This window comes from Ciconia boyciana, chromosome 2 (assembly GCF_034638445.1).
Source record: "Ciconia boyciana chromosome 2, ASM3463844v1, whole genome shotgun sequence".
In the NCBI taxonomy this organism is placed as follows: Eukaryota; Metazoa; Chordata; class Aves; order Ciconiiformes; family Ciconiidae; genus Ciconia; species Ciconia boyciana.
In genome coordinates, this window is record NC_132935.1 from 159,920,142 (window position 1) to 159,933,453 (window position 13,312).

Consider the following 13,312-nt stretch of genomic DNA (forward strand, 5'->3'; position numbering starts at 1 on the left):
TGCTGGCAGTTTTGTGATGTTCAGCTGGGGTGTATCGCAGTGGGGATGCAGATTTTGCCATGGATGTCTTACCCCACTGTTCCCACATGGAGCATTAACGATGCCCATATCATGTTCACCATGACTTTGCTGGTGTCCCAGTTTGCTGCTGTACCAGTGCAGGTAAAATAAAGGATCCAAGAGTAAAATGGTGATGAGCCCCTCCCGAACAAAGCAGCTCAAATCACTGCATTGCAAAAAACACTTTGACACTTGTCAGTCGTACCTCACTGCATCAATCGCTGGAACTAATACTCATTAATTACCTTTGTCAGGTGAAATTTCCTTAATTGCCTGCAACTTTACTTCCAGGAAGCTCCCACTTTCAGCTGCCACTGCCAGTTTAAAGGCCACGTTCCCCAGCAGTAATTTTTAGGAAAAGTCCAGGCAAATTAACAGGGGATGAAGTCATGCATGGCCCACCTCTGGCTGTCCAGGATCGGTACGTTGTCCTGGAGTCACCTGCCTGACCTGCCCGCATCGAGAAGAAAGGTCAGTGGGATGGGGGTGGAGGAGGAAGGCGGTCAGCCAACCTGTCATATAATCCAAGGGCATTCTTTTGTGACCTTTTCTTCTCCCTAAAAAATAAAGGAAACACGGTAGCCGACTGCCTGGAGAGCTGCTGCTCCTTGAACCTTGACAATATGTATTCAGCGTTGCGAGGAGACATTCAGCAGACAGCATTCAGCACATGCCATAGCTGCCCTAGCTATCAAGCTCCCGTACAGATGTTCATTGAACTGTCAGAGCATCGAGAGGAAAATAAATTAATTGTAAGTGGAAGAAGGCTAGTTAAATCTTTTCTGGAAGTATTATATAGCCATTAGATTGCATAGGAAACTCAATAATAATGGGTAATAATGTTCTTCCCAAGAAATTAAATAGAAGCCCAATTTATAATGCTGCTCGTCATTCAAACCAGAGTGTTCCACCTTCCTGGTACACGATAAACATTTACTAATTAATCCTCACAAAGCCTTGGTGAGGCAGATCTCTTCACACCACTGATTCTGTTTTATAAATGGGAACAAGAAGGTACAAGATACATCCTTTGAAGCTGGAGTTGTCTTCAAACATGATTTGGGTCTCTGGGAGCCATCTCAGCATCTGTGTTTGAATACCAAGAGGTTTGTGAAAAGCCTCAGAGCCAGGATCAGAAGTCAAGGTTTCTTTGTGCCCCTTCACTGTGCTCGGGCCATCTCGGCATATTTTGATACAATTCTTCAGCACTATCTCTAGAACACTGCTATTTTTCCTGCATGATCATATTACATTGCAGGAATGGTATTTAGAAGAAAAGCCAATAGTCTTAAGTCCCGAGTAAGAGCAGTAGGAATTGGTCCATAATGCAACTGCTAATTATGTCGAGATTCAAGGAACAGAACTTATCACCAAGCGGAAGCTGTTATTTGCAGAAGATCAGCATGGATTGTATGGGATGTGTGTTGTCAAATAAATGTGGATGTAATTTACGCCAGGATGGTGGACTATTCATGACCATAGGCAAATTAGAATTTAGTGTCATTTTAAGATTCTATCCCGTCTTCTTGTCACCGCTTAAGGCATAGCATGAATAAACACAGGATATAATGAAAGGAAGCTTCATCCCAGCACCGAGCTGCAGCAAAAGTAGGGATCTTTCCCATTGATTTCAGTTTAATTTTTGTCTGCTTACACAGGATACTAATTTGAGTTTGCAGTTGATTCCACGACCTGTGCAAGGATCCCACACAATACAGATAAAGAATCTGCAATACTCATCAAAGAGCAAATAAAAATGGGGATGAGCACAGCCTGGACTGAAACAGAGTTGTGTAGACCTGGTGTTATGTGTTAAAACCGTGGACTAGAGTCCAGCTTCCTGGTTAATCCACGCTTTAGTGTTTAAAGTGTTGCCGTGGTGGCCTAACAGGTCGTCTCCTACTTTTGGCACTACTAAGCTTAGATAAAGGTCTGGCTTGGACAAGGAAGCATTTTTTCCACTCATTTTTGGCTGAAAAACCTTTGACACAACAGAAGTAGTAAGTTCCCACAAAGAACAACTCTGCATTGGTGATGGACCATCCAGAAAAAGCAATGCAACCTTTATATCCTCAGTAAAAAAAAGTGACCCAAGAGTTTATTACAATTTTTGATACGTCAGAGATGTCACTAATACTTTAAAATACGTTACAAAGAAAGAAAACGCTCTTTACTAGCTGTAGAGAGATTGGTCCATGTTTAGTGCAGATCAGAGACTCTTTCAGGGGAGTTAGAAGATTGCTCCCATCCCACCCATCTTCTCCTTGAGTTAATTAACATTAAAACTATGCTTTTACAAGACAAGACATGCTGGATAAAATCCTGATTTGCTTGAAGTCACTGAGAATTTGTCCACTGCTTTCAGTGAGGGCAGGATTTTACCTAATATTTTTAACAGACTTTTATAAAATAGTGTTGAAAAAGATCTCAAGGGCCATCCTCTCTCTCTTCTTGCCGCAAGGCAGGATCAGCTACATCTATGTCAGGCCTGATGGATGTTTGTCTAACTGGTCCTGAAAGAGCTGCAACACTTGATAGCTCAGCTTCCATTTTCACCTGCCCCAAGATATGAAAAGAAAAAGGCCTTTTTTTACCGACTCTATCAGGATTTTTGACTGGTTTAAAGGACCAATGACAATTTTAACAACTGATGTTTCACGATCTGCTAAGGATAGGAACTAATTCTATCCACCCCCAGGGAGCTTTCCCATGATTTATTGACATTTTTCCCTTTTATCTCTTCTTCTTGAGATATCTGACATGAAATCATGTAATTCACATTCCCATCTTGTCTTTTCCTCCACTGTTTCAGTTCTGGTCTGATTTCACTGGCTGCCCCATAAGAACCAGTAGTTAAAACTAACTTCTTTATCTGAAGGCCTGTCAGTCTTCCAGCGGTGCAGCGTGAAGTGCATAATTTTAATTCTAGGAGTGAAATGCCAACCACTATAATTATGTTGGCAACATGGAAAGGCAGGGAGGAAGCAGAGCAATAACGACCAGGCAGGACTGGAGCCTTAAGGGGGAGGAAGAGAAGGAGGGATGGGCAAAAGAAGAAATATTTAAGTCTCATCCTGGCAGCAGAGCACCTCTATGGTTTGGTTATGCTTCCAGAATGAAACATAACTGGTCATTGACTGCCCCTTGCCTGCAATCTAGAGTTCACAGAAACAAAGTGGGGTCTTTGCTTTGGTTTTGAGAAGACCTGAATCGCACTCAGAAATGGTAAAACACAGCTCCTCGTTGACAGGCAATTTGAAATACACTCCTTGCATCCCCTGCAACTACAGGAAACCTGTCCCACAACTGCTCAAAATACCTTTATGGTTTAGAATGGGAAACACAGACAGAAAGATTAACATTTACAGCTGGTATTTCTGAAAGTAAAGGTCTGAGGCAGATGCTCACACGTAGCAGTCAGAGAATGAGAGGTGGATTTCCCATGCATTCTCTCTCATTCCAGGGCACACCATGCATTAAGCTTTCACAAGAAATAATTTTTTTTAAAACTTGCTACATGGAATCCAATAGCAAATAGCACTATTCGTTGTTGATAAAGCATGTGAGAAAAGGCTTTGTACTTAAAGTCTGCTTTTAACCCTTACTGAAGGTTTTATTCCCCAAATACAAACACTTAATCTCTACCGGTGAAAGCGAAGACAAAGAGCCCTTTCACCCAAGCCATTAAATATCTCGTTTCATATATAATCCCAAAACCTCCTGACATTAAAGGGTCCCAGCTTTGCACATGGGACAAAGTTGATTAATGCTGTGAGAGACTAGCAGTGGCCAAACCAGAGTTTCAGATATGACTCTTTGCCAGAAGACCCCTCTGCACCATTACTGCCACCAAACAGAACGTCACTAGGAAGGCAGGAGGAAAGCAGTGGGGCACTGGAGGAAGAATGCTGTGCTGCTGGCCAGAGAAACCCTTACATGCTGTTTGCAGGAAAAATAGCAACTGCCTTAGAGGCTGGGATGGAGAGTCTGCATAGGAACCGGGACCGTTGCTGGGACATACAACCCACGGGGATGCATCTTCAGCATCACCTCGGTATCTGTGGCTTTGAGCTTCCTCAAGAGCTTGGTAGGATTCATTGAGAGTTGAAAACAGCTTCCTGGGGCAGTGGGAAAGCTTTTTCTGCTCAGTGCTGTCTAAAGAATAGGTTCCTGAAGGCATTGTTGTAGTTTTTGTTGAAAGCAGTGTAGATGAGTGGATTAAAAAAGGAATTTGAATAGCCTAGCCATAGAAAAATACTCTTCCAAATGGGTGGGATGTCGCATGAGCAGAGGGGGTTGATGAGCTCCGTGATGAAGAAGGGGATCCAGCAGAGCACGAAGACCCCGATAAGGATGCCCACCATGAGGGCAGCTTTCTTTTCCTTCTGCTCTCTCCACGTGTCTCCGTCCGTCTGGAACGTAACAGTGGCATGACGGACAGTGAAGACCATCTGTGGCTGCTGGGCAGCTTCTTTTACCTGCCAAACACAAACACAAGTTGCACCGTATGTGCCTCAGTCAGCTGATCCCACACAGCAGGTACACAACCAAACTACGCAAGTGATGGCCAGAGCTCACGGGGAAACGCGGGCCATCTACGTCACGCTCTAATGGCGGGGAGATTGGTTGTATGACCCTCTTCTGGGTAACAGAGGCTATTTTTAAGTGAGGCTAGAACCTAAAGAGAGTAGTGATATATGGGCACATGGAATTGCTCACACAGCATCGCAATAAGATTATTTCCCCATTTACAATCAGATCAGTAGAACAGGCACACACCTACACGCCGTGCACAAAAGTCTCCTTGCTTTCTCGGAACCCATTGAGTTTAAGAGTCCTTGGTAGGAGAGGCAAAAAAATGAGCATACATTTCCTTCCTCCTCCCAAGAAGTCTTTACAGTGCACAGTCACCGTGCCTGGGATGAACTGACACGATGCAGCCACAATTAGGAAGGATTTACAAGGACGCTCTGCACATGTCTTCTGTGTGGGTACATTCACAACCACCTCCCCAAAGCCACAGCTGCTTGCCAGGTTATCATTCCCAGTGGAGACGGGATCCCATCCATTCACACCCCCACACGCCTCCCCACGGGAAGAACGGTGACCCCTTACTCATGCTCGCGAGCACTGATTCAGCATTCCACGGGGGGATGTCTGTGAGTCACCGCACGCCCACGTGGAGCTCAGGCTCGCAATCTGGCCCAAAGTTGCTTTAGCTACACCTTGCGTGCTCACAGCTGGGGACTCGGAAGGAGTCAAAAGACCGGACTTGCAAGCTTTGCAGTCAACTTTCCCTTGAAAGCCTTCAGGATTCACCGGGCTTCAGTGGGATGCTGCTTCCTTGCACGCTTTAGCTCCAAGTTTCCCCCACCGCTGCAAGGGCTTGGCTGCTACCAGCAGTTGACTAGAGCAAAATACAACCGAGCTGACCTACCTCCAGGGCTTCTGGTGTAATGGGGGTGATGGAGTTGCTCTTCCGAGATCCAATTCGAAACTTGGCAGCCTTGTAGATCTTCCAGTACACAAAGAGCACCACGCAGAGGGGCAGGTAGAAGGCGCCGAAGGTGGAGAAGATGGTGTAGGAAGGCTCCTGGCTGACTTGGCACTCCTCACTGTCCTCTGAGTAAGTCTCTCCCCAGCCAAAGAGCAGTGGGGCCAAGGAGATGAAGGCAGAGAGTGCCCAGGTGAGGGCAATCATGATGTTGGAGATGCGGCGCCGGATGCGGAGCGTGTACTCCAGGTGGCGGGTGATGGACCAGTAGCGGTCAAGGGCGATGGCCGTGACGTTCCAGATGCTGGCGGTGCAGCACAGCACGTCGAAGGAGATCCACACCTGGCACAGCGACCGGCCTAGCCGCCACCGCCGCCCAGACAACTCGCGCACCAAGCTGAGGGGCATGACGAGGGCCGCCACCATCACGTCGGAGATGGCCATGGAGGCCACCAGGTTGTGGGGCACCCGGTGGAAAGTGCGCACCCGGAGGATGGTGGCCAGGACCAGCCCGTTCCAGAGGAACGTGGCCACCACCAGCATGGCCAACAGGGTGAGGACCAGCACGCTGAAGACGGAGAGATGCGCCCGGCCGCCGTCGGGGCCGCCGTCGGGCCCGCTCCGGTTGCCGGCGTCCGGCGTCGTATCGGCGAAGCAGCTGAGGTTGAGCGGGCGCTCCATGCCGGGGGCTCCGGGGCACCCGGGCTCCTCCGGGCGAGGCGGCGGTGCTCGGCGCCGGGCACTCCCCGCGCCGGGGGCGGGGGGCGGGGGGGGCAGCGGCGCCCTACCGCGGGCGCGGAGGGTCCCCGGCCGCCCCGAGCGGCGCCGGGCGCGGCGGCTCCGCGCTGCCCGCCGCCGGGGTCTTCATCCCCGGGAGGAAGAGCCCTGCGTCAGCCGCCGCCTGACGGCAGCCCCCGGCCCGCCCCGGCGCGCCAGCCCCGGCGGCGGGAGGCGGCGGCTCCGCGGGCGCGGCGGGGTGCGCGGCTCCGGGGCGGCGCGGAGCGGGGCGGCGCTGGCGGCGGCCGCGGCGGCGGAACCCGCGCGGAGGAGCGGCTGCCCCTGCGGAGGAGTCGGCGCTGCTTGGCTGGCGGGGCTGGGGCGGGCAGGTGAGTGTCGTGTGTGTGCGTCCCCCGCCGCCGCCGTGCGCGGGTGCGGAGCGAGCAGCCTCTCGGCGGGGAGCGGCCCGGGGCTTGCGAGTTCGTGCTTAGTCATTTCAGCGCGCGGATTGTCCCTCGGAACCGGCGCCGGTCGGAGCGGAGGGAAGGCAGAGCCGGCAGCCGCTGCCCGCTGCCCGCGCCCTGCGGGGCGCAGCCCCTCCGGCTTTGTCTGCGCCGCTTCTGCTCGGGGTGGCTTCTCCCCCTTGGGGCGTACGCCGTATCAGACGCAGAAAGTTAGCATCCCTGTGAAATTGCGCCTGGGCTCTTCTAAAGATGTGTTAGTTGAGGTGCCGCGGGGATTTCGTAGCTCCCATAAATGCTCGAGTCTGTGGCCAGCAAACCCGTTCGTAATCCTGGTTATTCTGGGGCGGGGGGGGGGGCGGTGTGGCAGGGGATTATTTCTTTGAGAACTTCTGCTCTGACATTTCCTAACTTGTTAGCAATTGGCAGGCCTTTTATTAGAAATAATCTATCGCTTGGCTATGGCTATTAATCGTGAAATTCGTAACATTTCATTAAACATTAAGGAAATGTTTGAGCATTTCGCCTGTTTTTATCACGCTGCTTGTGATGAGAAGTGGGATTCTGGGCCTCACAGTGGAAGGCAGAATTTAAACCCACCGAGCAGGCTTCCCCGTGCTCCGGCTCCATGCAGGGGTGCCAGCCAGCGCCAGCCTGCCAGCCTTGGACGGCGTTCAGGCGGGGCTGTGCCGGCGCTGGCACCCAGCTTCTCCGGACGGTCCCGGGATAACGGGTCCAAAGAGCTGTTGGGTAGGAGCTGACACATGATGTGAGAAGCCGGCAGGCGCTAACGTGGGGCTCAGAGTCTGCATCCCTGGGGGGGGGAGGAAGGAAGGGTATCGGTGTTAAGAATCGGTGACAATGACACTCGCCGGTGAACTGCACTTTCAGAGAGTTGGGGAAGAAAACACAAATGAAAGAGATGTTCAGGGGAGTACCCGATGCATACTGTGCTTGTGGTATACGGAGGGTAAAAGCAAACGGGTGCTTTCTGCTGTCTCTTCAGAATCTCTCTGGACTTATTAATGAAAAACAGCAAAGTAACAGTAAGAAGGGCTAAGGAAATGAGATGTTTTCTAGTGCTGTTACTTGTTTCTCCATGCTGCCAAGTGAAACACAAGGCAGCATATCCAAAACAGGTCCACGACCTTGTTTAGGTGGGACGGGAATTTCCCCGTATGGACTCATGCTGTGCTGTGATACTTGTCCTCAGAGCCAGAGAACAGGACCTGGCCTATTGTAGTTACTAGAACAGACGTAGCCTTAGAGACTATAACATAATTTTGGAAATATACTGCCATCTTTTTGGGGGAGAGATGATTATTTTATCTATACTCATGAATACTGACAATTTTGGAACGGGTAGGTTTTTTACTTACAACACAAAGGATAAATGGGGTTTGCAGGCTTTCATAAAGCCTCCTGATTTAAAATTCCTGGTTTGCAAGGTGCCAGACATCCTTGACTGTCATTCAATTGATCAAAACACTTAGTAACTGCTAGGACTGAGAGCTTTTTGTTGCGTGGGGCCTTCCTAGAGAAGTCTACGAAGCCCAGAATTAACAGAATCAACCACAAATTATGGGATATGTGCTCCTGAAAAAATAGTATTATTTTTTGCTTCAGGAACAAATAAGACAAAAATTACATTTAAAGGGAAATGGAAATGAAATGTATTAAAGCTGAAGAAGTAAAACTAGATTATGTTCTAATGAGAAATTATGAATATTTTCATTATCTTACTGGACTTTTAAAAATATATATTAGCAGATTCTGGAGTTGAATGGGTCAGTTGAGTACTACTTGGAAATAGAAAATTGTAGACAAATACATATATAAATATATATATATATAGAGAGAGAGCATATGTGGAAATGCAAAGGTCTGCACCTGGGATGGAAGAACCCTATACAACAGTACAGGCTGGGGACTGACTGGGTAGACAGCATTTTGCAGAAGAGGACCTGGGTGGCCTCTCGGGCAAGAAGTTGCAGTCTGCAATGTGCCATTGCACATCCTGGAGCATCCTGGCCTATATGAGCAAGAGCGTGGCCATCAGATCGAGGGGCGTAACTATTTCTCTCTATCCAACAAACCTTGGAATTTTATGTCCAGTTTGGGGTTCCTCAGTACAAGACACTGACATACTGGGGGAAGTCCAGTGGAAGGTCATCAAGATGATGAGCGGACTGGTATATGATGTATAAAGAGAGGGAGAACTGAGTTTATCAATCTTAAAAAGAGAAGGTTAAAGGGAAAATCTTACTGCTGTCTCCAGCTGCCTCAGGGGAGGGTGTGTAGAGAGGGTGGAGGCAAACTCTTCTTAGAGGTGCACAGCGATAGCACAAGATGCAATGAATGCAAGTCACAACATCAGATATTCCAGTTAGAAATTAGGAAATAAATATTCACCTGGAGAGTGGTCAAACACTGAAATGGGTCTGGAGAGGCTGTGAAATCTCCATCCTTGTTGATGTTCAAAATTCAGCTGGACAGCACTGTGAGTGACCTGATCTAACTTTGAAGTTGGCCCTTCTTTAATGGGAGTTGGACTAGGTGACCTCCAGAGGTCCCTTCCAACCTCGATTGTTCCATGATTCTGATTCTGCAATCTTTAAGCACGTTGGCTGAATGCACCAGATTCTGGAGATGACTGAATGTTGTTATTTTTAAGGACAAAATGCTGTTTACACAGATTAGTAAGTGAGCCCATTGATTTCCTCAGAACTGTTGATATTTATAAAGTGAGTGGAAGGCTGGGATCTGTAGCGAGTGTATAATGTTTGTGGAATGATCACATCTATGAAAGCCTCTGAGAAAAAGATCTACGCTACAAAGTCAGGATTATCTCACATCCTCATTGATGGAGCCAGAGGAATTCAAAGTGACAGGACCTCCCTAGAGTTAGCAGGGTTCCCTTCAGTACAGACATTAAACGCTGCTTGCTACTAAATACCATTTACTGGAGGTACCTTCCAATTCAAAATATGTAGCTGATGGTTGGAGGCTGGGAGGGAATTCCCAACACAGTCACTGCAGTGCCTACATGCATGTCCAAGTAGTATCTGCTCTTGGGGACAGGGTGAATGGACTTACCTCGTGAATCTGCATGCAGATCTTTTGAACCCCTGCACTGACAGCTGGCAGAAAAGGGAGAGGAGACGGCTCAGGAGGTGTTTTTGCTGAGCATACGTAATGAATACATGAGAATGTCAGTCTACAGGGTAGGTGGAGCTGCTAGTTTAAACAAGGATTAAAGGAACAGGTTTACTCGCTGTATATATACACCAACACTGAGAGCTCTGCTCAGTTGCCAGTCAGACTGCTCAGTAAGTGTGCATCCTGTCAAGGCAATTTCCTGAAAACTCAGGTAATCACTACTTAAACTCCATTTAACGTTCATCAACTCCAGCTCACACTTTTTACATCCAGACACGCTTTTTGAAGACACTTGCACACCACCTGCTCCTCTCCTATAACAACAAAATGTTCAAATACAAACAGTTAAAATGCACAGACTGCGAGGTTGTTCTCACACCCTCAGAGCCCATCCACACTTCCGAGTCTCACTCTAGTCTTCCAAAACCGAGGTCTTCAGAGATGGCCAATATCAGCACTGTGATAGACTCTCACGATGCTCTACCTCTGGCTCAAGTGTCCCATGGTGTTAGGACTGTAGTTTTGGGAGTGGAGAGGGGGAATGGACACGCACCAGCTTTTATGAAACTCATCTCTTTGTCTAATTCATCCCATAAAAGCTGTCTCAGGTGCAGGGTAGTAGCTCTAGTTGGGAGGAAGGCTGAGTGATTCCCTCCCTCTCCGGTGGTCTGTGAGAGCATATATTTGGGGCATAGGCAATCAAGGTTCAAAGCATCCCAGCTCAGGCTACGGGCTTGAATCACGATGCCTCATATCCCATGTAAGCATTTTAATTGCCAAGTGGCTGGCTATTCTGGGTAGCTATCTCTCAGGTTTCTTATGTTGAAGCTGTTTAATAATCACATATGTACTGGCGCATGGACTTACCTGAGGTTTTCTAACATCCCCGCCAAGTGCCACAGCAACGGAAAGATGGAGTCAGCCTTTCTCTCCCATGTAATTACCTACTGCAAAGTGGAGCAATTCCTACTGACTGAGAAGCAGAGATTCATCCTGCCGTGTGTTAGCAGGACACTCAGCAGGACTGTGGGAGTACGTCGGAGCAGGAACGAGGAGGACCTGAGTGCCCCATGTCCCCAGGGTGCCCCAGTGACTGACCTGTTTGCCAAATTGGGTTTTCTTGCTCCAGATGCTTATGAGAAACTTTGAAAAGTCTCTCTGTCCTGGGGCAGAAATGAAAACAACGAGTTGAAATTCTGTTGTCTTTTTATTTGTATGGCTGGAAAACTGTTCCTCATCCAGCCTCTAATGGCAGGTCTCATTTGGTTTCGGGCATGCAAGCTTTCCTTTAGAAATTGTCACCAATTGTATAACTTCAGCGACATAACTAAAGTATTGTTTAATTCTGCAATAGGAACAAAGCAGAACAAGAACAAAAGCTGTTCAACAGAGCAGCCTCTTTGTGTATCTGTCTTGCCTAGAGCATAGTCTTCTTATACGTAAGCTCTGTGGTAAGTGTCTCAGTCCTTGTGTCTCTTGAACTTGGCCACAATCTATTACGCAGCCAGCCTGAAGGGAGGATGGACGCCGGTACCTTGCATTATTGTGTATGTCTCAGTAAATGGACTGCCAGGAGTGTTTATCTGTCTTCTGCCCAACGTGAAGTAACTCCTGCTGGAATTAAACCCTTCATTCTTGCATAGCAAAAAAAATGTTCATGGTCAAAGGACCAGATGGAACATAACTTCATAAAGTCTTACAGGCAACTCCTGCATCATTCACTGCCGCAGTTAAAAGTTGCGCTCTGTGTAAATAAATGAAATGTCAATGATTTTATCACTTCTTGCATTCTTTAAGGGACAACATTAATCAGCTGTGCAATTTCAGGGGAGTCGGCAGAGTTATGCTAGGTGCCATACTGGCTTTTAGTCAAAGGTGCTTTGCAGTGAGTAGTTACGACAGTAACGCAGTAACTTGGAGCCTGCCTCACGGGGCACTGCCCTCATAAGGCATCCACAGTTTTCATGTATTTCTCCCGTGACAGCAAACACTTAACACATATGTACACCAGCACCTGTGATCTTCTTTACCTGTGGCCAGTCCCTGAGAAGTAAACCTTTCTCTGGGCTCTGATGGACTTGGTCTCTGCAGGTTGCTTACAAATCACAATAGAAAATCATCCATATTTCTGATTTAAAAAAAAAAGTTTAAAAATATCAAAATATATTATGCTTCTGGGAGTACATGGTATCTTGCAGTTCTGTCAATCATCTAGAATAGCAGGCCTATAGAAAAATAATAAGAAACTGTGTGTGGGAAGACTAGGTAACTCTAACTTAATACATGAGCTTTGGCAATCAAAGCTGCCAATGGAAACTATCAGGACTCTGCCAGGGAGACAGATGGCACGATGACAGCAAATGGATGGGTCTCTAAAACTCAATTATCATTTCAGTTCAGACCTTTTTTCCGTATGCCAAGTTGTGGAAGAGATTTGTTTATCTTGAGCTTTATGCATTTTGGCAGATAATTTGCATAGGTGTGAAGCTATAGGGAAGGCTGTGGTAGTGTTAGGCTGAACACGGCTTTTTCTGTTGTGTGTTGTTTTCCAGATTACCTTTCTGCTTCCTTGCAGGTGGTAGGTTTCTGAACCTTTATTTACATAAATCCATCTGTAGTCTGGAAATGTTCTTTCAGAACTCTGGAGGCAAAACATTTTAAGATCCATTTACCATAATAAGGAGAGAAATAACTCTAAACAGTTTTCCAGGCCAGCAGTTCTTCATCTTTTTTTCTTATACCTCCTTCCATCCCCATTCTGCTCCCTTTGGCTCCTTGGCAGTGTGTTCCCATGCCCATGTCTTTCTTGGCTGGAGTACCTTATCCCCAAACCACCACCAACTGTAGCATTCAAGACTGGTTTTCTAATTTTAGCAAATTGGCAGTATGTGCAAAAATGAGACCACTGATGCCCGTCATCAAATGATGTCTTCAGTGGGAGATTCTCTTCTCTTCTTCCACCCCAATAGCCTAATTTCTTTATATGCTGTTGGTTGCTGCCTTCTTCCCTGGAGATTTCTGAACAGCCACAGCCACATCTCTACCTGCCAAAGGAAGCATTGGCATAGTCGTGCTGCTTTCTCAGCTTAGGTATCGCTGATGAGTGTCTCACATTCGTATTCACATGCTGCTTCCTTCCAGCTGTGGAATATTTTCCTCCCCCTGATTATTCGGCGTACCTGTATGTTTCCCTGCCCCTGCCTGCCCAGGTCACGCAGATCAGCAAAACTGCTGTTCATTTAAGTAAGGTAAATTCCCAGTATTTTCAAGGTGTGTAATATGGCAGGTCGTTAGAGAAAATGGGAAAGCTGTGGAATTTTATTTCTATATATTTCATATCCGTGTTGCTATTTAAGTGAGTGAGAGGCTCATACAGATGAGAGGAATTATTTACAAGTTAGAAAAAGTCAAATGGTAGGAT

General features: G+C 47.4%; 1 protein-coding gene across 1 annotated transcript; it reads right to left on the bottom strand.

The window, feature by feature from the left end:
• Positions 1-4,205: 4,205 nt before the first annotated feature.
• On the bottom strand, positions 4,206-6,235 carry HTR5A (5-hydroxytryptamine receptor 5A). The gene is made up of 2 exons (XM_072851536.1): positions 5,498-6,235; positions 4,206-4,538 (listed from the first exon to the last, which is right to left on the bottom strand). Exons 1-2 carry the CDS (start codon positions 6,233-6,235, stop codon positions 4,206-4,208), a joined length of 1,071 nt encoding a protein of 356 aa, XP_072707637.1.
• Positions 6,236-13,312: the final 7,077 nt, after the last annotated feature.